The 24,825-nt window shown below is 45.3% G+C and overlaps 1 protein-coding gene across 1 annotated transcript in view; it reads right to left on the reverse strand.

Annotated features, from left to right (window-relative positions):
* LOC138566371 (inter-alpha-trypsin inhibitor heavy chain H3-like) overlaps nt 1-24,825 on the reverse strand; it is a 669,737-nt gene that overhangs the window by 2,405 nt on the left and 642,507 nt on the right. Inside the window, exons 22-23 of the mRNA XM_069643540.1 lie at nt 976-1,084; nt 1-889 (exon numbers count right to left, since the gene is read on the reverse strand). The exon at nt 1-889 is cut by the window's left edge and continues 2,405 nt beyond it. Coding sequence (XP_069499641.1) covers nt 742-889; nt 976-1,084 — 257 coding nt within the window. The 3' untranslated portion in view covers nt 1-741. The remainder of the gene's footprint in view (nt 890-975; nt 1,085-24,825) is intronic.

A 24,825-nucleotide genomic window follows, 5' to 3' on the forward strand; every position in this document is an offset into this window, starting at 1 on the left:
TGGTACTGGTGGTGCAAGTGGGCTGGGGGAGAGTGTTGGAAGCCAGCAGCTTGCTTGAAACTTTAGTCGTACACTGTGAAGTGACCCGCGATCCGAGCCGGGTACATATAGTTAATAACGTAAAGACCAATGCTCAAATTCCATACACATGATGCATTGATGGAATTGGATGTGTTGCATACATCAAATGTAGAATATTATATTAGGTTAAACATGCTTCACTGAACAATAGTTAGTATGCAAGTGTAACATTATGGGAACTCATGTTTAGCTGCTGTACTGCATCTCCTATGCCTTCACATTTCAAAAATTCCACGAACAGCACTGTAATACATTATTTCATCAAGAAGAATGCCGATATGTGTATGTAGCAGTTTTCCTTTACTGAAATCGATGCTATGAATATACTTTGAGCATTCCTTTTATTAATAAGATGATTTGACCACTAGATTTATCATACTCATGATCCCATATCCCATAATAATGCTATCAGTTTCAAATAAAACTCCTTGAAGGTAATAATGACCTGTGTTTCAGTGACTGGGCCAGGGACATTCGTCAATTTGATCCTAACTGCAATGTAGAACCAAGTGGACACCTCTGTAAATGTCTGAGTGCTTTATAAGGAAATATAGATGTATAAATACATAGATCGTGTTGGTTAGCCTGGAGTGAACAAGGGAGGTTGTGTGCAATGCATGTGAATCAGAGAATGATTTTCCAAAGAGTACAAGCATTTCCCTAAGAAGAAACAAGCATATCAAAAAGGTTAGAAATTACATAGTCTCTTGCACTTCCATCAATCAGTCCATGTCCACTGTCTTCGACAAACCAACACAATATATCCTTGCCAATCTTAGGATCTTCTCGGAAATCCTGTCTCCATTGGCTGAAAAACATTAAACAAGTATTATTTGTATCCAGAAATATTTGCTAAAGTCAACCAGAAATGGAGGTCATTAAGTTTGTTCTTACCCTGTCACCATTATTTCACTTCCCTTCATTGCCAGTACTGCCCTTGATTCTTCTTGATCAGAGTTATTAACATCATACATGGTGAAGTTCATGCCATGATAGAATTGCCCTGGAATACACAAAATAAGCATCATCCACTAGGACTAATACTTTCGTTTCTTAGGTTTTTTACCATCACCAACAAGCAGGGTTTCCAAGGCCAGATAACAAGTCCTGTTTTACACATGCATAATCCTGTCTAATGGGCAATGTACATCACCCAGGAGTCACCCAGGAGTTTACAATTATCTGACATTGGCCCAAAAGGTTCCTGCTCATCTTTCTGAAAACATGAAGCCAAACCGATACAACGATATCCTGAACTAATCAGAGAAAGAAAGAAGTCATGCTGATTAATAGGCAGTTCTATTCTCTGAACACAGGTCCAAATAATGTTACCAGCTCAATAGCCTGACAAACGGGTCAAGCAATATCATACACCACAAGCCAGAACATAACATACAAGAATCATTTAATGTACCAGGCACAGGATAAACAATTTTCTATTTGTAATTTGCTTCTGGAAAACAAATGCAAATTCTAATCCAAAAGCTGCAATACATTGGTGGGTGGCAAAGACCCATTTCTGTGCCTGTTAATGAAACAAGTCATAGGACTGATTGAAAGTAGAAGAGTACATTTAGTGATTGTACTTGCTGTGCCCACTTTTTTGAAGGATGAGAGAAATTGCTACTTGTGAAGGAAACACCTTGCTTGAAGTCATCAGGTGATTATATTCAGTGGTTGTAACTGAGTGTAGCATATTTTGAGATACTAGTTGTCAACAATATTAGAATTGTTTGGAAGCAGTACAGTAAATTCAATGAGTGTGCCAACTTTTTGTGATGGATGCGAGAAAATTCTACTTCTAAAGAAAAAGTCTTAAAACTCTTTGGAGACAAGAGGAGATCATATTCAGTGGTTGTAACCAAGCCAAAAACACGTATACCATCCTCTTGTGGCCAGGGATGTGAAGAACCCACATCTCCAGAGGACCTAAAAGTGCTAAAGGAGAGGGTGTCATGTGCCTAAATGGTATTTGCAGTTGCATCGATTTCATGTTTAGTAGCAGCACCTTTGGTAACATATCATTCAGGTGCAAATAATAAAGTAGTAACTCCTGAAGTATTGTAGCCAAATGAGAAGGAGATCCAGTCGGCTGTATTTGTGGGAGAAGTGGGAAAGGAGCTACAGATTGTATTTGTATTGGGTAATTTATGTGCATTTGCTCTGCACACTTGCCAAAGCACTTTATAGAAATCATTTAAAGTATGGTACAAAACATAAAAGATCATATGCACAGGAACAGTTAAGCAGAGGGTAGTGAGGGTAAAAGATAAGCCTTGAGGCAGGAGTAGAACATATTAAAAGGTTTAGGGGGAAGCACAGATGTAAGGGGGGAGGGCATTCCCTGGTTTGGGGGCCAGATGGAAAAAGGAGTGGACCTTGAAGGAGCACATGGAGGCTTAAGAGAAGTAAGACGGTGAAGATGCTGAGAACATTTGAAATGGCAGGGAGAGATGAGGGAGGAAAGATCAGGAGGAGCAAGACCCTGATAGCATATGAAGACGATGCAAAGAAAGTGCAAACAAAGGTGAGAGTCAAAAGGAAGAAGAGATTGAGAGAAGAGTGTGCTTTAGAGAGGAAGGAGGAGGCAGTAGAAAGATGACGAATAACAGAGCTGAAGATGATGGAATGAAGCAAGGTGATATGTGAGGAAGGAAGGCCTACTAACATGGCTGAGCAGTAGTCTAGACTTGAGAAGACAGAGGAGAAAATAATGAAGAGGGGTGGGTCTTTAAGTTAAAGCGGTGGAAATAGAAGATAAGAGCAGTAGAGGAAATGTGATGGAAGATTGTGAGTGCAGAATTGAAGATAACACCCAAGTTACGAGTAGTAAGGTACAGTGAGATACAAAATGGAGGGAAGAAAATAGAGGGAACAGGGATTTGAGGAAATTGTGACGATTCACATAGATGTCTCCATTTGCAACATCCTCCTCTGTTGTAACCAGGGTTTACTGGTGTCCAGCCAGTTGTATTTCTGTGGGATCTCCACTGTCTGCCCCTTCAGACATGTTCTCGCAGTTGAATAATTGATTTAAAGCAGAAACGGAATAAGGGTTTTGGGAAGTGAATGAAGCACTGCTCACAGTCCTGTGTGAGTACAAGTAGTGCTTGGCAGGATTAGGGAAGTAGTAGGAGATGCCAACCACTCTGCCTGTGCTCCTCTACCTAAGACCTCATCACCTAGACTCAGCCATTTACTCCCATCCCCCTCTTTTCTTCCAAGCTACTGCTTCCTTATCTACCCCCTTCACAACAGCAGTTGTCACCATTAGTCTTCTACCAGCTTGACTTCATCTTCCTGTACTCCTCTATTCAAAGTGTTTATTCCCTCAATACATTTTTCTATAACCTCTTGGTTTCTCCCTCACAGTTCTCTCTCTTTTAGCAAACATGTCTGATCTGGAAACTACTTTTTTAACTCAACATTCTCTTTGACACTTTCTCCAGTCCTTTGGGAACCATTTCACTTTCAGTCTTTAAGTCTCTACATTGTTTCCAACCTTCTTCAACCCTCTGGATAAAATTCAACACTTTTCAGATCTTGCCTTACCCCCTCACATCTTTTTCACCCTTTAGGAACTTCTCTCATTGGTTTCCAGATTTCTCTTCTTCCACTCACTTTCCTCACCCATTTGGGCACTATGTTCACTACTCTCCATCTCTCTCTTACTTCTGCCACCTCGTCACCCCTGGTGATTTGTGGCCAAGACACTCTTTCCTCCTACTTTCATTGCCTTTTTTAGTACTTTCTACACTTTTCTGGAGCACCACACTTTCTCATTCTATTCTCAGCATTAATAACCTCTGCCCCTTACCATTCGTAATACTTTTACCCTCTTTCTCTTCCCCACTTTAGGCATGGATCTTCTCCTGGCAAATAAAAATGTCTCCTTCCTCAACCTTTTTGGCAACACCCTCCTGCACTCTACTTTCCAGTTTAACAGAAGCTATATCTCTTCCACCTTCTCTACCTCACTGTGGACCTTCTACACACTTCTAGGCATAACCTTGTTTTTCACTATTTTTACCCTTTTTTCTAGCATTGTTCTCCATCCCTCTTACTTCATCTACCTTGACTCCTTAGTCTGGTAGTGTGGTCTCTCCCCCTTCTCTCCGGGTTCGGTATTACCCAGCTCTCTCCTCCAACCTTCCACAAATGAACTGCTGTCTCCACTCTCCAGCTGCTTCTCCAAATATCCACACATTCAGAATGAGCATGTAGGCTATCGTAAGGTTTTAGCCCCTCCATACAGTCTCTCTATGATGAAAGGGTCCACATGTGTATTCGATGGGGAGTGGCTGTCAGGTTTTGCCCCTTGAGATAACTGACTGCAATGCGGTGGAACTTGGGATTCCCTTCAGTTGTGTAGTACTCTCTCTGCCTGCCACACCCTGCCCATTACTTCCATCCTCTCGTTATGATGAGGAAACTTAGAAGGGTCACTTTAGGAGCTGTTTGGATTGGCAGGACGGCTCTACCCCTGTGGATCCCTATATGTTTTGTTGTGGGACTTGGGGCTGTCTAGTCCCTCCTCTTGGACAGTTGTTTCTCTGGTTGTGAGGCCCAGCTCCTAACCCTTTGGTGGACTCCCTTAGCCTACATGTTCTTAACTATATGCCAGTGAAGACCGTGTGCGATGTATGGATTGATGGCTTGCTGACTGTTGAGTTTCCCAACCTAATTGAGAGTTGTCTAGTTCCATCTGTAGATTTACCAATGATTCCTTCACCTACCCATGGAGAGTAAACTGTGCAGGCACTGCCAGAAATGAGAGGGGCTGACATTCCTCGATTCCCTGAAAGCAGCTGGTGTTTCATTAGAGGCAATAAGGCTGCCAATGTGCTGAGACAGTGACTAGGTGGTGGTGACCACGGGACTTACGCGGCCCATTGGGCCTCATCACAGCCTTGGCGGCACCCTGGTGGTAAATCCACGGGGATATCGCTAACCAAATAGCATTGCTGCAACTCAGCCCGGCGCTATTAGCACCAGATCCCGAGTTGTGGTAAGGCTGTTATTCCCCATTTTATTAAGAGTCCATAGGACTCTATTAATAGTGCCGCAAATGGGAAGAAAGTGGAGAGTTTTACCCCAGCAAAAAGCTGGATGTAAACCTCCAACTTTCCGCCCAAACTCAGGAGTTTGGGCAAAGTGGTAATGTGGGGATAATAGCATTACCACTGCATTTGTGCTGCTCCGCCCAACCCCTGATGAGGCCCATTATCTTCTAGATTGGTGAGTGTGACAAATGATTTCTGCTCTGAAAGAGTGCTGGCTAAACTACTCAGCTCTCACACTTCTACAAACCAACACTGATCCCAATCGTAAAGGTAAAATAGGCACAGCCAAGTGATACATCTTCTTCAACTTTTGTCCTAGCATGGGCCGAGGGAAGGCTATACTCTCAGAAGTTGTATGAATGTGAACCAGTAGCAACCCAAACAGCAAAGTATAACAGTCCAATATTAAGGAATGTCCAATCAAGGTTACATAAAAATATATACACTTTTTTAAACTTGCAAGTTCACAAAAAACTCCCCTGTTTTTGGTATTTTTATTGAATCTGCAAAGCGCAGTAATCGCTTCGAAGGAGGCATCAAGGCACTAACACAGACCAAGAAGACATAATATACAAAAGATACAAATATTAGGCATTTTGGGTAATGGAACAGGGGTAAACACGAAACTAGCAACCACAATGACTTAAAAAGGATATGTTTTTACTGAGGAAAGGAAAAGGGTGACCTAACCAGTTTCTAGGGCCCAAGGATGGATCAGTGTGGCAGGTGTGAGTCAATCGTATCGTTTTGCTTTTCTTAAGCATTGAACCAGATTACGAGCTGGGCTGTTGTGCTGGTCAAACTTGGTTCGGGTGCACCGAGTCTTCCAGTGCGGATGGCTCATCAGATCTGTGGTTGAGTCAGTTAGAGATGTTGGTAACTGCTGGCAATCACTATGTCTGGACATGACAGGTGATGTGCTCTGCATGACACAATGCAGCGGTGAGCAGTTTGAGAGGTGTGATGCAGTGGTGGTACAAAATGTGATGGAATGTCAAAAGAAGCACTGGTGAGCACCTCTGTTTTGAATCTGGTGAACGCAGATGAAATGCATTTAGACAGGTTTGATATGGCAGAACTTGCCGCTTTGGCTGATCGGGTTCTGCAGATGCTGTGAGACCCACCTCAGAGGCTATACGACAAGGAGTCCATTAGGTACTTTGGGAATATTGGTGCAGAGTGGTAGGTCCTGGCCCTCATCCGGGGTCACCCCAAATGTACCCTCAGGGTAGGAGGGAACAGAGATTACCTCTGCCTTGGATTGCTTCTTCTTCACCTAAATAACTGAGGGCTTTGACAAGATTAACTTTCCAAAGAGAGGTCCAAATGGATTGTTGCTCAAGTCTTGAAGAACAAAAGTGAATCAAAGGAGGAGTGGGAGACCCCCTCTTGTTTAGGCAAGTGTCCACAGGTGATTGGACTAAAGCAAGCCTGCTTTAAGGGGACCAATCCCTGTCCTTGAGACAAGTGGTCTTTGCATGCATGCCTTATACCCAAAGTGGTTTGTGTTAAAGCAAATGGAGGGGACATGAAGGAAAGGGAGGTACAGAGAGAAACACCATGGTGAAACCCTCCTCCAACTTTGCTGAGCTCTCCCTGTCTACATTAACCCTGGCCCCTTCCTTTATGGGGGGCATTCCCTTTGATTTGTGTTTCCCCAGACAGCTACTGCTGAGGTGATGTCTTCCTGAATAGAGGTGTTACCTGACAGTTCAAAAGAGTGTAGCGTTTTCATGGCGGGGCTGGGATCAAAGGGCTGACATCAATATGATACCAATGTTATGTGACTTTAATAATTATGAGAGATACTAGCCAATCAGGAGAGATACTAGCTATCAAGAGGCCACCTGTGACTTCTGAACCTGCTCCGTCCTACTGGAGAGCAGATGCTGCAGATCAGGATACTGATTCAGCAGGGCACAGGCGTCATAGAGTTGGTTAAAAGTGGTTCTTGTTTGCCAACCCCTTTTCTTAAATAGAATTTCCAGCATAATTTCATTATAAAAAATAAAAAAAATGAAAACACCAGGACTTCTGCACCATTGTCAAATAGCAAGCACCTCAGTACCCAGAACAAGGCCGAGCATTTTGTGAGAGGACTGAAATTAGACAAATAAAAGAGCAGTACAAATACAAGAATAAGAAAAGGATTATTATTTTAAAATGTTTGGGGCTAAAAGATGAGCTAACGAAAACAAATGGAAACAGTCACACAAGGCCTAGTAGGCCAAACTAGTCAAACCGTTCTTGGGACCCACAGGGAAAATTGGTATTTTTGAGTAAAAGATTACAAGGTTTGGAAACTTTTTTTGGGATATTATATCCCCTAGAAAATGTACTTGTTTTAAACCTATTCTTAGTGAACATAAAGGATCAAGATACGCATTATAAGGGGGAGGGGCTAATAAACAACCAAATTTACAAAAGGGAGCAAATAAGCCTTAACAAGCACTAAAGGTTAATAAACATGCACAAAAAAATAACAATTTACCAAATCCAGTGAGTCGGCCTGTAAACTTCTATTCTAAAAGCTAAACAAAACCCATGTAGGCAAACCTCCCCGAACTAGTCACCTGAATCTGCCCAAGAGATTGGCTCCTTGATTTAGAGCTCACCCTACCCAACTCGGACATACAGACCCCCATCGACGTGGAGAGGGCAGGAGCCCCCCACCACCGTCCAGGACCGCAGGACGTCCAGGATCGCAGCGGAGACCCCCCGACTCGACGGAGGCGGCGTGTTCCCCTCACAGGATCCGCAGAAGATTTCTGCCATCTGCCCCCCCTGGGCACCCCCCTGCATCTGGCCATCTGCTCCCCCTGGGCACCTCAGCACAGAAGCCCCTACCGCCTCCTGCGCCCATAGAAACACGCGCGCCGACATTTTTTCAAAAAACAAGATGTCGGGCGCGATGCGGCCCGAAAGCGAGGCTTAGCATTACACGTTGCCTAGCAACGGTGTGTAGGCTGCTTTTAAGCCCACACATCCGCCGGCAGGCGGAAGCCGGCGGCCACTCAAGGCCAACATAAGGCCGTCTGCCCTGTTTGCCCCCCTCAGACCCCCATCGACGTGGAGAGGGCAGGAGCCCCCCACCACCGTCCAGGACCGCAGGACGTCCAGGATCGCAGCGGAGACCTCCCGACTCGACGGAGGCGGCGTGTTCCCCTCACAGGATCCGCAGAAGATTTCTGCCATCTGCCCCCCCTGGGCACCCCCCTGCATCTGGCCATCTGCTCCCCCTGGGCACCTCAGCACAGAAGCCCCTACCGCCTCCTGCGCCCATAGAAACACGCACGCCGACATTTTTTCAAAAAACAAGATGTCGGGCGCGATGCGGCCCGAAAGCGAGGCTTAGCATTACACGTTGCCTAGCAACGGTGTGTAGGCTGCTTTTAAGCCCACACATCCGCCGGCAGGCGGAAGCCGGCGGCCACTCAAGGCCAACATAAGGCCGTCTGCCCTGTTTGCCCCTGTTCGCTCCGGGGAGCTACTGTTACTGATAGTCCCCTGACCCACGCAAAGTTCAAAGGCAAACTCCGCATTACGGAAAAACATTTTTTAATGCACTGAACGCGGATGATCGTATATATACTGGACATTAATCCATGTGAGTACTGCTACTGTTAAACTGCTATGCTATAACTAGCCACAGTAGTGCTCCCCTGTTACCCCTGTCACGTGCTATGCCCTGGATCAGACACCCATTGTCCTATATTGTGCTTTTGATAGTTATATGGTTCATGCTATGCCTGGTGTTGTGCCTCACGGTAACCCACAAGTGAATTGTGCCCCATGGTCGCCTACAGACCAGTTTAGAATTGTATTGTGCCCTATGGTCGCCCACAGACCACACTTCAGTATTGTATTGTGCCCCATGGTCGCCTACAGACCAGTTTAGAATTGTATTGTGCCCTATGGTTGCCCACAGACCACACTTCAGTATTGTATTGTGCCCCATGGTCGCCTACAGACCAGTTTAGAATTGTATTGTGCCCTGTGGTCGCCCACAGACCACACTTCAGTATTGTATTGTGCCCCATGGTCGCCTACAGACCAGTTTAGAATTGTATTGTGCCCTATGGTCGCCCACAGACCACACTTCAGTATTGTATTGTGCCCCATGGTCGCCTACAGACCAGTTTAGAATTGTATTGTGCCCTATGGTCACCCACAGACCACATTTCAGTAGTGTGTGCCCCTTGGTCAAAATGCTTTTTTGTGATACTGACTGCCCCAAACTGCCCTGATTTACTTTGTGATCTGAGCTACAGCGTTTTTGCCCACCTACCTGTACATCTCTTGTTTACCAATGCAGCCCCCTAGCCCACACCCCAATGCGCCTACATACATCCCTTCCACTTTTTCCATCTTTCTCACATCCCTCTCCTTTTTGGCCACCTGCAACATGCTGCATGCGCACCCAAACCAACATGCCCACCTTTGCCCTACCCCACAATCTGATCTCATACACAACACACCACCATATGCACTCCATCCCACACTCAACTTCCTTACCGATCCGGTCGGACACCACCCACTCCACCTCAGGCTCTGTAGACTAAGAACTCGCACCAAACACCTCCTTACTCTCCGCAGTACTCCACACTCCACACTCCTTAGGAACTACAGACTCAGCTCTCGCACCCATACTTCAGCCGCCCAGACTTCCTTCCCTGACCACGCTCACTACCTTAGCTCTCATCACGCTGCATGTGCCACGCCCAAGCCTCACACACCCAAATTCACACCGCCCACCCCCAGCACCACCAACACACACACTCTACATCCAAATTTAAGATGCGCTCTCATCAACGCGCGCTCTGTCCATGCCCATGCCATTGAAATCAATGACCTTATCACCACCCACAATCTCGACATACTTGCCATTTCCGAAACCTGGCTCCATGAAGCCTCCAGTCCTTCCATTCACCTCGCTCTCCCTGAAAACTATACCATCCTTAAACAGGACCGTAAAAACTTAAAAATTGGTGGCGGCGTGGCCCTCATCTTTAAGGACACCCTCTCCATAAGAATGTGTAATCAACAATGGGACAATAACGCCGATCTCCTCACTGCCAAACTAGCCCTTTCACCTAATTGCACCATAAACTTCTTTATCACCTACAGACCACCAGGATCTCCCCTTGACTACCAAAAGCAGCTCCTCCAAAACATAGGCAACAACCTCAAAAGCACCACCAAAAGCATCCTTCTAGGGGACATTAATCTTGGCTTAGCTGACCCGAAGGACAAAGCAGCCGCAAATTTAGCCAAAGAATTATCTAACATGGGGTTCGAACACAAAATTACTGCACCCACTCACAGCAAAGGCAGATCCATTGACTGGCTAGCTGATCACAACTGCTCATCTGCAATTACCTCCATCTCAGCCCTTCCATGGACGGACCATCACCTCATCCAATTCACCATTCCTACCACGCCCACTCATAAAACCTTAACTCATGCCCCACCCGCTAAAGTAAGAAGCTCCAAAAAACTCACTGCTGCCAACCTCGCCCCTCTCCTTGATACCCCGCAACTCACGCATCCTTTCCCCCTTGACCCCACATCTCTAGCCAACATCTACTCCAGCACACTCACTCAAGCCATCGATTTCATTGCCCCGCTAGAAGAAAAAAAAGGGAAAAAATCAATACACTGCAATTCCTGGTTCACTGAAGAACTATCCGTCCTACGCACTAAGAAACGCAAAGCCCTATCCAGGTGGCAAGCAGCGCCTAACCAATCCTCGCTTAATGACTTTAAAGAGATCTCTCTGACCTACAAAAAAGCCATATTCCTTGCTAAATCCGAATCCTACAACCAGAGAATCACTAATGCCAGTTCCAAATCAAGAGAAATTTTCTCCATATTCAAAGAACTCACCACAATAGCCTCCAGCCCAGACGAAATCATCAAGGATGAAGCATGGTGTACAGGCATCCAGGCTGCTCTCCTCAACAAAGTTAAATTACTCCAAGACAAAATAGCCTCCCAACGCAAAGCTCTCAACACCCCCACCTGCCCGCCCATACCTCTCACCTACAACTCTCCTTCACAAACACCCCTCTTTGCCTTCAGAGAAGTCTCAGAGACGGAAGTCAAGGACCTCCTTAAAATAATCAAACCCTCCACATGCAAAGGGGATATCTGCCCACCCTCCGTAATCAAAGAGTGCGCAGAATACCTCACCCCCATCATCACGGCTTTTATCAATGCCTCTTTCGCGTCTGGAAGTGTACCACAATGCCTAAAAGAAGCCTGGGTCCGCCCACTCCTAAAAAAACCCTCTCTCGATCCTTCCTCCCCTAACAACTATCGCCCCATCACCACCGTCCCCTTTCTCCTTAAAATCCTAGACAAAGCCGCACACAATCAAATCCAACACTACCTGGAAACCAACACCATCCTAGGAAAAAGACAGTCAGGTTTCCGCAAAGGCCATGGGACTGAATCTGCTCTTCTAGATTTAAAAAATCAAATTACTAAAATAATGGACACAGGCAAACCTGCCCTCCTCCTCCTACTCGATCTTTCAGCAGCATTCGATCTGGTCGACCACAGCATTCTCACATCGTACCTCTCCAATGCTGCACACTTCTCTCACAAGGCTACCACGTGGATCACATCCTTCCTCGAAGGCAGGGCCATGAAAGTGTACTCTGACCAGGATAGCGCCCCCCCCACCACTATCAATTGTGGAGTCCCACAAGGGTCCTGCACCGCACCGACCCTCTACAACCTATTCACCAAACCCCTCTTTGACTTACTGGACTCCCTCAACATAGCGTATACCAACTACGCTGATGACACGCAGGTCCTCCTCCCCCTCTCTGGAGACTACGACCTTGACTCAGAAGCCCTCCTCAAAATCTACTCGACTATCCAAACATGGATGGCTATCCATGGTCTCTGCCTAAACGGAGACAAAACCGAAATCATCATCCTAGCCCCTAACGAAACTCTAACCAAACTCAGCCCCGATTATTCGCACATGAACATCGACAGTATTAGCATACCTGTCTCCTCTGCCGTCAAGACCTTAGGAGTCTACATTGACGCGACACTCTCAATGACAAGACAAACCAGCGCCATTGCCTCAGCTTCTGCTCTGACTACCAAACTCATCTACGCCATAAAACCCTACCTCACCACGCCCAACTGCCTCTCCATAGCCAGAGCTACGATAGGAGCCAGATTAGACTACTGTAACGCCCTCCTGGCAGGCACTTCGTCAAAAAACCTAAACAGGCTCCAAATAGTGCAAAACAATGCCCTCCGTGCTGCACTACACATTCCCAAAACCGACCATATCTCACAGGCCAGAAGACGCGTCCACTGGCTCCCAGTCAAGGAAAGGATCAACTTTAAAATCCTCACCCTCACACACAAATGCATCAACCACACAGCACCCCCCTACCTATCTGAAACTATAACCAAGAACTCCTCCATCCGCCCCAGAAGAAGTCATCACGCCAACCAACTCCAAGTACCCACTGTAAAAAGAGCCAAAGCCGGCGGCATTGGCTTCCCTCACATAGCACCTAAGCTCTGGAATGCCCTCCCCAACTCGCTCAGAGCAGAACCATCGCTGTATCTCTTTCGCAAATCCCTCAAAACCACGCTATTCAACTAACTCCTCCTTCCCTACACCCACTTCAGCTCGCACGCATCTGATACGAAAAGTGTTCGACACGAAATGCTTGCTGTAATGAAAATTGCTTTGTAACCATCTTCCTTCCATTGTAACCAGACTATGTATGTATTCATGTAACAGCGCCACGATGCCCCCGGGCTGACGTGCGCTTTAAATAAATCCGAATAAATAAATAAATAAATAAATAAATTGTTTTCGGGGGCCGGCACATCCTGCAATATATTACAGTTCCACTGTATACCAGCCATGGGCTTCAATGTGGCCTGATAGATGAGACAGATGAAAGTTTGTCCAGATTTACGCACAAGACTGAACACCTAAAATCGGAAGTTATACATGATTTTACATTCTATATTACACTTCAGAGTGTTTTGATTTCACTGGGCATGCATGACATATTTCAAACATATCCACACCCTTAGAAAGCTATTAGTCAGTACCAGCATTTCCTTTACATGAAAGTCTGGCAAAGTGACCTGACTGGTACAGAGAAATTTCCTATCTGTGCTAATTCCCTTCAACCTTAGAGATCCCCAGCTCTTTTGCTGGACTTTAGGACTCTTTAATTGTAACCCTGGAGTGAGAGACCTTTTTTCTCACTCTCTCATGTATTTTTACCTGATTTGGATTTTGTGTTTCACTGTTTTGGGTGTCTGACAAACTCCATAGGCATCTCTGGCTGAATCATATGCAGTACCCTTTGGGAACACCACACACAATTAAGACTACAAGTGACAGTACAAATTCACCTTTGGTACAAGCCTGTACTGCACAGTGAATTGTTAGTGATGGCTGAGCAGCCAGACTTATCGCAAGAATAAAGTGAGCATTATCAGAAGTTACACAAAGGACAGCAATTGCTATCGTTCAAACAAACACTGACTCAAGGTTTCTGAGTAAAAGAATATACATTTATTTACACAATCATTTGTAAAATTGTTCACTAAGTAAAGCAGCAGAAAATCACAATCTTAATACACTACACAACACCCAATGAATTCTGGACATGTTAAGCTCAAAATGAAGTGTGAGCAAAATGGCACTGCAGCAATTTAAAAAGGGAGAGAAAGAAAGTTATACAAAATTAAGCAGCACCAACAAGTAAGTAGGCAGGGCAATCTAGAAAAGGCTTACTACAATGAGGATTCAAATCAATAGGCCTGGGCCAATGTTAATGGTTCACAGTCTTTGCAGAGGATCACACAGTTCAGCGTAGTTCGCTGTTAAGTCTTTGCCAAGAGTTCGAAACGAAGTTGGTCGGAAGAAAAGTTACTTAAGAGTAGAGAAGGACAAGCCCTCGGATTGGCAAAAGATTTTAAATACTTTCACTGCGGTCGAACGCAACGAAAAACCGGGTTGGAACAGTACCTTAGAAGAAAGAAGAATGCTGTAGCTGAGGCAGAAGTTCCTGGCAGATCCTGCAGGCTCAAGGTTCCTGGAGCGACTGTCGGACTGACATGAAGGAGGAAGACTGGAGGGTCCTGCACTGCCAGGAAAGAAACCAGCATCAGAGCAAAGCAAAAAATAAAAGATGCGCTCCTTAAAACCCAAACAGGGTCCAGTCCTCCTGACTATCCGGTTCACTTTAGCGATGCACAGCAAATTCAACCAGGGGAGGGAGGCCTTGCTTGTTGTTTGGCAAACTGTTTTATCCAACCAGCTCAAGGGAAGAAGATTCTTTGCAGATCTTCTCTGTCGTCGAAGTGTAGGAGATTCTGACCCGCAGCAGGGCTTCACCGGGAGGTTCAGTAGTTGCAACAGTACTCTTCCTTCAGCTTCTATTCGGTTCTCTCGATCCAGTGGTGACTCTGCCTTCCAAGTCCCAGAGACCTGCTTTTTATGCAGTTTTCCCCCATTCACAGTCTGACTGTCAATCACACAGCAGGGTGGCTGTCCTGGCAGTACAGTCACCTAGCCAATCAAACAAGAGTGCGACTTGGGTCTCCAAGGAGACCCTGTGCAGGGGGCCTAAAACCCCTTCCTCACATCCTGTCTACCTAGACTCTCAGGTGCCTAAGGAGGACTTCTGTGCAGAAGCCCGCCAAAGGACGGCAAACAAAGGAACCCAACCTGGTTTGGCACACAGAGTAAAACACAAGAAAGACTTTTACAAAAAGAAAGGGCGACTAAACCCAGCTGGAACCAAATAAAAGTAAATGGGGTCCAGCGGATTTAAGTTCGAGGCAACTAACTCAGCCTGAAACAGTACCAAGGCTATTTTCATAGATCAGGGTAGGAAAAATAGGGTAGATACCACTGCCACCAGCCAAATCTTAAAGAAAGGGGAACAAAATAATGTTCCAAAATAATGTGAGAAACAGGCGAAAAGGGATAACTATTAACCCTTTTCAGTACTCTATGGAAGATAGTTTGTACTTGGTCTGTGAATTTAAAAAGACTAATAGTCAATGGCAACTTTGCATGTTCTGGGAGACGGTAGTCAGTCCCAGAAAATTGAGTTTACAGTGTTAAGCCTGAAAAAGACAACCCTGTGTCACTGCACTGAAGGTGCTGTGTGACACACAGTAAAAAGATGATGCCTATGGAGTAGGTGAGACTCCACAGTGTATGAACACAAACATGTAAAACACACAGCAAAACACATGTAAGAGTGGGAAAAAAGGCTCACACTCTTACCGGGTGAAGACAATACATCCTAGAAATCCAGCAAAGCTGCTGAGGGACTCAGTAGGTAAGGGAAATTAGCCATTCTGGAGAATTCTCCCTAACAATCTACTTTTTGTATGGTGACACACAGCACCTTCAGTGCAGGGTCACTGAGAAATCCTTTAGACTTCTCTTGAGGTTCAAATACCTATTCTTGGGTGAACTGCAGTTCCCAAGAATAGTAAAGTGAAATTGACTTTACCTACGTTTTCTTTTTGTAGCACCAGCACACACCATCTTATGTTGAGTGCTGGGGGCTTATCCTACATTCTAATATGACATTTTTTATATTAACCTCACTACTTTAAATGGATGGAGGCAGTGGTTTACTTTTTCCTACCATTGTGCTTTTCTACCACACACTGAAACCTTAGCTGCAGTACAGCACCCATGGGTGACCGTTATGTCAAAATGGCCCCTGTCTTCTTTTTTTCGCCATTTTCTGTTTGTGAGGTCTTTCTTGGGTTTTACTCTGCGATGAGACAGGTTTCAGCCCTATGTTTGTCGTGCTTTTGGCGGGCTTCAGCCCTGAAACCTGCCCCTGGCTCCTGTGTGTCTGGAAGGACAGGATGTGAGGGAGGGTCCCGAAACTCCCCTGTCCTTTGTCTCTAGAAATGCCTAAATGTAACTAGTCCTGATTGGCTGGTTGGCTGGCTGTGTGATGGACAGCCTAGGCTGTGCATGAATGGGAGAAACCTGCTTAAAAAGGTGCGGGCTTTGGGACTACAGGCAGAGTCAACCACTGGGAGAAACACCCGAAGAAGAAACCGTGAATGAAGCTTGCTGCAACCTCCTGGACCTTTGAATTGCCTGGTGAAGCCCTGCTGCTGTGCTGACCTCTTTCACCTCAACAGAGAAGCTCCAGACAGAACGACTTCTCCCCTTGGGTTAGTGGGACCAACAAACCCTGAGACGAACTCCACTGGACAACCATCCCTGACTTGCTCTGCTTCTCCGCTACTGCAAGAGCCCAATGCCAGGGATCAAGGCTCTGTAGTCAAGCGCAAAGTCTGTCGTGGAACCAATCTGGCTTGATGCTCCAGGAGCCTCCTAAGGACCCTCCAGAAGCAGGACCACCAGATCCAAAGTCCTGTCACCAGAGTGCACGACCGGGGGGAGTGAAGGAAGTCCAACCGGTGTCCAAGATCCGTATCAGCGCTGTTTGTGAAGCGCTGAACCGCAAAGTGCTGCTGAAAGGAGCCCGTAACTGCCGACGACCTCCCAAGTACTGCTGCAGGAGCCCTCCAGACGTCCTCCCTCTTGCCCCCATGACTGAGGGTCAGGAACCAGGATCTGCACCACTATAGCAAAACCGAATCCAGCTGGACGACTCTTCTTCTAACCAGAGGTACTATTTAGGCTTAGGTATTTACCTTATTGCCTGTCCAAATGACTGTGGCTGTCCTGGCTCCCTAAAGGCACTCTTAATCAATTGACCTTGATACTATTTGCCCCTCATAGGTGGTAGCCTGTTGTGTACTGGGACTGCTGGGAAAGGCTTATCTAGACTTCGTAGGAGGATTCAGCTGTCCTCACAATTGGTGTGAAATAGTTCTAACATTTTACTTCCCCAAACCCTTTCCTTACTGAACCTCAGAGTCTACCAAAGTATATTAGTGTGATATATAAATGCAAATACTATCCTTATTATTGAAGTCCCCTCCGTGTATAGGAGTAGTGCATGAAGTATTTCCAAAGATTATCCACTGGCTTCATTTTAAAGTGTATTTGAATTGTTACAACAAATTGCTTTTTAAAGAACGCTTATTTAAAACTGGCATTAAATACATAAATAACTATTTATAGCTGAAATCTTGAGTATAAGTGTTACTTGGCTACTGGTATTTACGAATTTCAATTGTACAGCTCTACAGCTCTCATTTACCCCTCTTGAGAAAGGCCTGGCTGCTCAGTCACACTACCAACGTGTGTAGTACAGACCTATACTAAAAGGTGGGTTACCTAATACCAAAAGATAAGTGTTGTGTAGTCTCACACAGTGTGACTGCACCGATACTTACATAACACTTACAGAAAATGAGCTCGTTTTTCAAGCTTTCTCAGGAGGTTCTGGAACGAAGCCAATCTACATTGCAGTAAAACACATGTAAAATCTACTAAATCCAGTTAATAGCATGAATTGTTTACATTGATTTGGTTCTTCAGGGGGATGAAGTTGATTTATCATTTGTTTCTATGGGTTGCAATATTTTTACCACTTTGGCTCTTGGTCGCAGTATGCAGAAAAAAAAGATTATATTATTGCCTGCATTATTGTACCACCTGCGTCTGCCAGGTAGACAATTGAAATGTGGAAAATATGGTGGTTAAAATGTTATAAAAATGTTATAAAAATGTGTAAAACTCAAGATAAAATACTGCATGATTATGGATTGAGAAAAGGAGTAAGAACAGTTTGTAATACATCAGACTGTATCTCCATCTCTCAGTTGATAGCAAGCGGCATGCAAGGCTACAAACACTACTTGCAAATCAATTGCACACTAAACAAAGCCGCATGCAGCATAGCAGAGAAATGAACCTCTTATTTTCTCCCCAGGAGCTACACTTTACAATCAACGGGGCCAGAAAGCAAAAACGGTACAAGAAGAGGAGGCTAGTGGCACAGATCTGTAGATAGATAGGAAGCCCTAGTACTGTCCACTGGAGCCCAGTGACTGTTCGCACCAAGGTGTGCTGTATGTGTGCTAATAATGTGATCTATTTAAATGATTAAACGCATCTGGTATATAGAGATGGATGATCTATTGATAGCCACTGTGGATTGGGATGACATTGAAGCTCTGTGGTGTGAAGACAAGGAGGAGTGTCACAAGTTACAAATGATGGCCGATGCACGATGAACAATGATATGAGTGGACATGAATACTACAGTAGGGTGGGATCTAGAGGAAGTGGCAATTTAAGGCATAAGTCCCAAAGCATGGAGGTGTCAATATAGACATAATTGGATCACAGAATTTAAGGGAAGGACAACCCGTGGCATGTTATATGTAGCTAAGAACCGAGCACCCATTCTGTTGGTGCCACGAAAGGAAATTAAACATAAGTCTACACCATAATGCTATTGAGCCTGTTATGCAAAATAGCTGTGATATATGTTATGAGTTACTGGACGTTTTCTTTTCCCACCTATGCTGTCTCAAAGGATTCCAACACAAAATAATCCTAGAGGAAGGGCTACGCCAGTAGCATACCTGGGGAGGCCAATTCTCCTAATGCTATGCGGGCTACTAAAAGGAGGAACTGAGTCAACTTTGTGACAATTGCGTAATTGATGAAACAGAAGCCCCGGAGTGCCCTCTCCTAGAGCAGTTGCAAGAAAATCAATAAGGTTCCATTAAAATGTGTATGGACCAATGGTCACTTAATCAGAGAATATGGGTTGATCGACATTCGCTTCCTAGAGCCTTAGGAATTGTATCTATTCTAAAAACGGCACCACTTTTGTGGGATGTTTTTACCCATGCATCCGAGCCATACCTCAAAACTGTGCAGTACTGACATGGAAAACATCATGATGGCCAGAGCTTCCCAGAAAATGCACAGGGAAATGCATGAAGAATAGGCTGCCACTCTTTTTGCCGATGTTATGGGCACAGAAGGGCACTGCCTAAAACCACCATTGGACTACCCAAACAGTAGTCTGAAACCATTGGGAATGGCAATGCTGATTGCCAAAAGCAACCTAGAATTGTGGGGAATTCATTTTCTTAAATCCCAAAAATGGGTGCATTACCAGTACTCACCACTATCAGAAAGCCGGCGTTTTAAAACAACACCAGACATTTGTGTAAAACTGAATAGATGAACCCAAAGCAGGCCAAAGAAAGACTTACTGAGAGGTGGATACAATGTAAAGTTATATTCTGAAGTGACTCAAAGGTTTATAACAAGACTGGCTGAGCTGTGGATTTCAGCAGTTTAAGTAAATTTGGACTGAAAGACACTAAAAATCTAAATGTTTAAAAGAAATGAGTGACCTACTTTTGAGTGTCACATAGGTTGCAATTGTTTTAATGTCATAGTTTTAAACTTAGAACCAGCATTCTAGCTGTATATGTAAAAATGGTTAGTTTTATTTGAATGCAGAAAACTGGGTAACTAAAAGTGACATTAGCTGGGGCCTGGCTTAAGGAACTGGATTCTGCTTGACAACTTCCCCCCAATTGGAGTGAAACTGGATCCACAGCAGTTCCCAGGCCTAGCTGCCTTTTGCTGTTCCCACCAAAAGGGATATGACACTTCTCTGATTGAATTACCAAGGGACTGCTAGAGACTAAACATAGGACCCAGGCAGAGGGTTTATTGAAGTGGCCATAAATGGCTTCCTCTTGAACAATGGGCCTTCCAGGGCCCAGGCAGATGGTTTATTGGGGACAGCTTCCTTCTCTTGGCAGAAGCTGGGAGGGGCAGGGCCTCTGAGCCTGGCAGAAACTGGACAAACTGGTTTCTACACCATGTGACTTGGGAAACCACACCCCTGTAGCCAGAATATGGTTTTAGAAAAAGATGAATAACTCATAGTACGGACTTGTCATAATTATTTAAATGATACCATAATTCTTGTGATTTTTCTGCCCACATTTTAAGAGGTTTTTCGAACCGGTGGTATGATCTGGGGGCAAGCTAGCAGTTAAGAGGGTATTACTTAAAATGTATGCATGTTAAAAATCTGACACTTCATCAATTAATGTCCATACTCCTTGCGCACATGTGTATAAATTTGGGTTAATGTCCGATATTGCGAAACCAGTTAAAAAGTGAAATATGTTGCCATTTCTCAATGCAAGCTCCCAGGAAGAGCAGAGTTTGAACAGGGGCTACCATCAGTAAATGCATGATGGGTGCATGTAATTTCAAACCACTGTGTATCTATGAAATATATCTTTTTGATCAAATATAGATTGTGTTTAAAGTTGACAGGGGTGGGTTCTCTGTATCATAAACAGACCTCATCATGATTACCTCCATCAACCTCCAGAGAGCCAACATAGAGACTTCAATCTATCCACCTTCAGAGACCAAGACTTTACTTCAGAATTTGTAGCACAGAGGTCAACTACAAGCTAAATCCCTCTTTAGCAGGCCTCAAATCATTGCCACTATTCAAAGCCAGGCGCGTTGTTTGAATTCTTTGCAAGAACTCTTGCCATTTGCCAGAGAGCAGTGTTGTATCCAGAGAGAGACTGCTGTATCCGGACCCACAGACCTGATCAGAACCAGAGACCCAGACCAGCAGAGTAGAGCTGACCCAGACGCTGTGCGCAGAGACCGTCCGTGGCGAGTGAAGAAAACCTGACCAGATCCATGGCGAGGCCCATTCTATTTCTAAATATATTGAGAGTACCTAGCAGAACTGTGCAGAACCAATCACTTAGTTAAAATAATATAATTCAATCTATTTTAATCTAACCAGAACTGTCTCCTAACTGTCACCTGTCAATTGCAAAGCTGTCACCTGTCATTTTCTAGTTGCAAGCTGTACTTGTCACTTTGAATTTTTAAAATTTCAAATCTGAAAAACGACCTTTACCATATCGCTCATATCTCCGTGACCGTTTGTCTTAGAGACTTGCAGTAACTTTCCTCTGAAAGCTGGGAATCTTGGCTTTTCAACGAACATAGAGCCGCATTCCTACTCCCGATACTTTTGCCGCAATCGCGAAAAACGCACTCGCGAATTTGCCGCGATTTGCAAATTTCTCCACGTGTGAAAACAGCAGCTTCCTTGCTTTCCTTGCTAAACATTTGTTTGCCTCTTAAGAACCATCCCTGAATCATTGCTAGAGTGAGCCTGGACTAATATTAACTAGATACCACTCACCCTGAACCTCTAGAGGGAATTAAAAGCATTTTAGCATATTTTTCACTTCATTGCCAGCACATATAAAAGCATTTTGGGCCTGTGTTTCAAACTTCTGTAGTCTAAGCTTGCTGGGGTGAACTGAATTACATTTGATTGCATTTCTGAGAACTGTGTGCTTTCCTTCCATTTCCTTGCATTGCATAAAGGGGGGAGGGGATTGCCAGAGAAAAGTGATTATATTGTTTTGTTGAAATCATATTGAGTATTTTCTGTATTGCATTTCATTCAACATTGCATCCATCTGAACTTATATAAAGCATTCTCTACCACCTTATTCTTCTGTTCCTATTCACAAGTGTGCTAGTGCCGGACTACCCATTATTGATTACTGCTCAGATTAAGTGTGATATTCAATTATTAATTTATTATAAAGTGTGATTATATATATATATTGTTTAAATTATCAAATAAACCGTTTAAACTTGCAAAACAGAACTAATTCTTGGCTCAGTGGGGTCAGGGGGATTCCAAGAGAGGGGTGTTATATAGGGGTAGTCATCCAGAATGCATGAACTGGACGTAAAGATATATCAATAAGGGTTTCCATTCAGTATCCCAGACTAGGCATTGACTTAGCTGTAGTGTTGAATTGAATCCTCTTACAAATTGGGGGCTCGTCCGGGACGTTTGGGTTAGATCTACCATTTGTGCAGATTAATACAGCGTGCCAGCTGACCAGATACACATATCCGGTCGGATCACCACGCTGTGTTACGCTGTAAAGCACTCCTCAAAGGAACGCTCTAAGGAAAAGGTCTGTTTTGCAAAAATAAAATACAAACTTCTGTAAGTCAGGAAGGAACTCAAATTCCAGAATGACGACCTTGGTAGATATGAAAATAGCCAGAGAGCACTTCTTACATAAGCTATTTGTGAGAGGTGAGTGGACTCATCAGGACCAGACGGTCTGGTTGCAAGCAATCACACCCCAGATCACGGAAACAGGGTCAGATATATGGAGAGACCAGGGTCCCTTACATGTGGCCCTGAGTGAACTATATATGTCCTCTAAGGCCAAGGATGAGCACAACAAGATTGTCAGGGTAGCGGAATATTTATATTTACATATGGGAGCCATGCAGGACAAATGTGCTGAAGGCCAAGATCTGGCGAGTAGGCAACTGCTGGCATTACAGAAGGCCCAATCTGATCTGGACTCTTCTGAACAGAGGCTGCAGAGGAGCCAGGAGTCAGAAAATGATAGTAGGCAGTATATCATTAAAATAAAGGAGGACATGGATATACTGCAACAGGAAAAGGCTGACCAGGATACTAGATTTCTGGGCCTGCAGAAGGAGCACCAAGACAGTTTGGACTCCTTACTGCAGAGCCAGAAAAAGCTGGAGCAACAATTAGACTTTAACAGGGCATGCACGGAGCAGGTAGCCACCCTGCAAAGTCATCTAGATAGAGTGAAGGCAGAGAGCAACAAGCTGATTTTGAAATACCTGGATACCCAGGCAGAGTTTGATGAAGAACGCCAGAAAGCTGGTGCCTTTCAAAGGCAGAGGGACGACCTGGCGGCACAAATGCAGGCTCTAAGCCAGGAAAGAGACGCCTTAGGCCAGGAAGTCTGCCATTTAAAAAGAAAAACAGAAGAAAATCACTTGGCCCTCCAGGGGCTGGGTGACCTCCAAAAAGAACACCAGAACTTGTTACAACACACCAGGAGGGTGGAGGATGCTCTGGCAAGAAAGGAACAGGCCAATAGGGACACAGCTCAGGAGGTAACCCTCCTGCAGCAAAGACTGGCCCAGTGCTCCAGGACCCATCAGGAGGCACAGAGAGAGAATGAGGCTCTCTGCCAGCACAATGATAGACTCCAACAACAGGTAGCGATGCAGGAGAGACTGATAGAGTCTAGTAAGGCCTTAACTGAGGAACTGAAGGCGCAGGCTCTTGCATTGCAACAGGGAGCAGGGGCGGATAGAGATGAGGTTCGCTGGGAAAGAGAAACTCCTGAGCATAACCCCAGGAGCCCTAGTACCAGAGGCCTTTATCTCTCTCAGTCCCTGGACTCTGCCACCCCCATGTCCCCTGGCGCACATGAGCACAGGGCCACAGGGATGGCAGATTACTATCCGGCCAGAAGCATGGGGCTCATAGGCCAGTACCACCCAGGAACAGAGGGGCGGGCATCCGGGTATGAGCACCCAAGCACAGTGCAATTTGATGGGGAACCCCAGGAGAGTAGGCCCATTAAGGGCATCCTGAAATCCTCTGCCCAGTTAGGTCAGTGGGGGGGGGTACCCATCAAATCCTGGCAGCAAGGAGGGATCTGAAGACTCCTCTGAGCGGTACAGGACACAGGAGACCAGGTCCCCACATTCTGCCAGCCATTCCCAGGCTCGCAGAATCCGGGAAAACCTGGAAGAACAGACGGGAACCTCTGGGAGCAGTGCCTCTGAGTCAGAAGATGAATGGACCAGGGTTACCCAGACCAAAAGGGCCAATAAGACAAAAAGGGCCTTGCTTAAGGACCCCTTAAAGCAGATTAAGGCAATCTGGAGCGTCATCACGCCTTATCATAAGAACGCCAAGTATTCTGTTTGGGGGCACTTAGAGTTGTTTGAGCAAATGATGGAGACTTTCCATTTGAAGGACAGCCAAAGCTGTATTCAATATGTAAAGTGGACCTTCTCCCTGGAATACTCCAGTTTCTTTGCGGGACTGGAGGACCAAAATCATTTAAGATGGTCCACCTATAAGGCGGCCATCTTGAAACATTTTTCTACTCGTAGAAATCCTCAAGAGGCTCGCAAGGCAGCCTACAATTTACAATGTGGGGAGGATCAGGCCCAACAAGAATTTGTGCAGGAGTTAAAGCGTGCTTTTGCACAGACCACAAGAAGGGTGCGCACGGATAGCAGAGAATTTATTAATACGTTTTTCCATGCCTTGCCCAAATACATAATGGCCCAGCTCGTGAGGGATTTTCACGAGAAAAGATCTTTAGACTGGGTCATTGAACAGGCGACCCGGATCTATGAGGTGCAGAAGCCAATAGAAAATAAAAATAACGCGCCCAAAAACCCCAAAGCCAACAACACCCCTGCTGCTGCCAAGGTGGCAGAGGTAAAGGTCACCCCCGTTTTAGAGTTGGAGATGGGGGGGGCCTAAAAACCTACCTGCACCTAATAATGCTAGGCCCAGAAGGTCCTCGGGCCAGTCACAGACAGGGAGCCAGGGAGGAAGCCCCACAAATGGGGTCCCTTGCTCTCCTGATTATGTAAGCCCCCGGTACAAGGGAAACAGACCCATCCTGGGTTATGTGTGGACTCCTCCAGCCCCAGGGGGGGATCCAGCCAAGCACCTAACCCAGAGAACTTCCCTCCCAACTTCTCACAGGAGGGCAGAAACTCACCAAACCCTGGGCAGAACTTCTTCCCCAGGTATCCACCCAACTTCCAGCCCCAAAATCCTCCACCTTTCTTTCCCCAATTCCCTGAGCCCAGACAACCAAATCC

Source organism: Ambystoma mexicanum, chromosome 2p (genome assembly GCF_040938575.1).
Source record: "Ambystoma mexicanum isolate Mex_15411 chromosome 2p, UKY_AmexF1_1, whole genome shotgun sequence".
In the NCBI taxonomy this organism is placed as follows: domain Eukaryota; kingdom Metazoa; phylum Chordata; class Amphibia; order Caudata; family Ambystomatidae; genus Ambystoma; species Ambystoma mexicanum.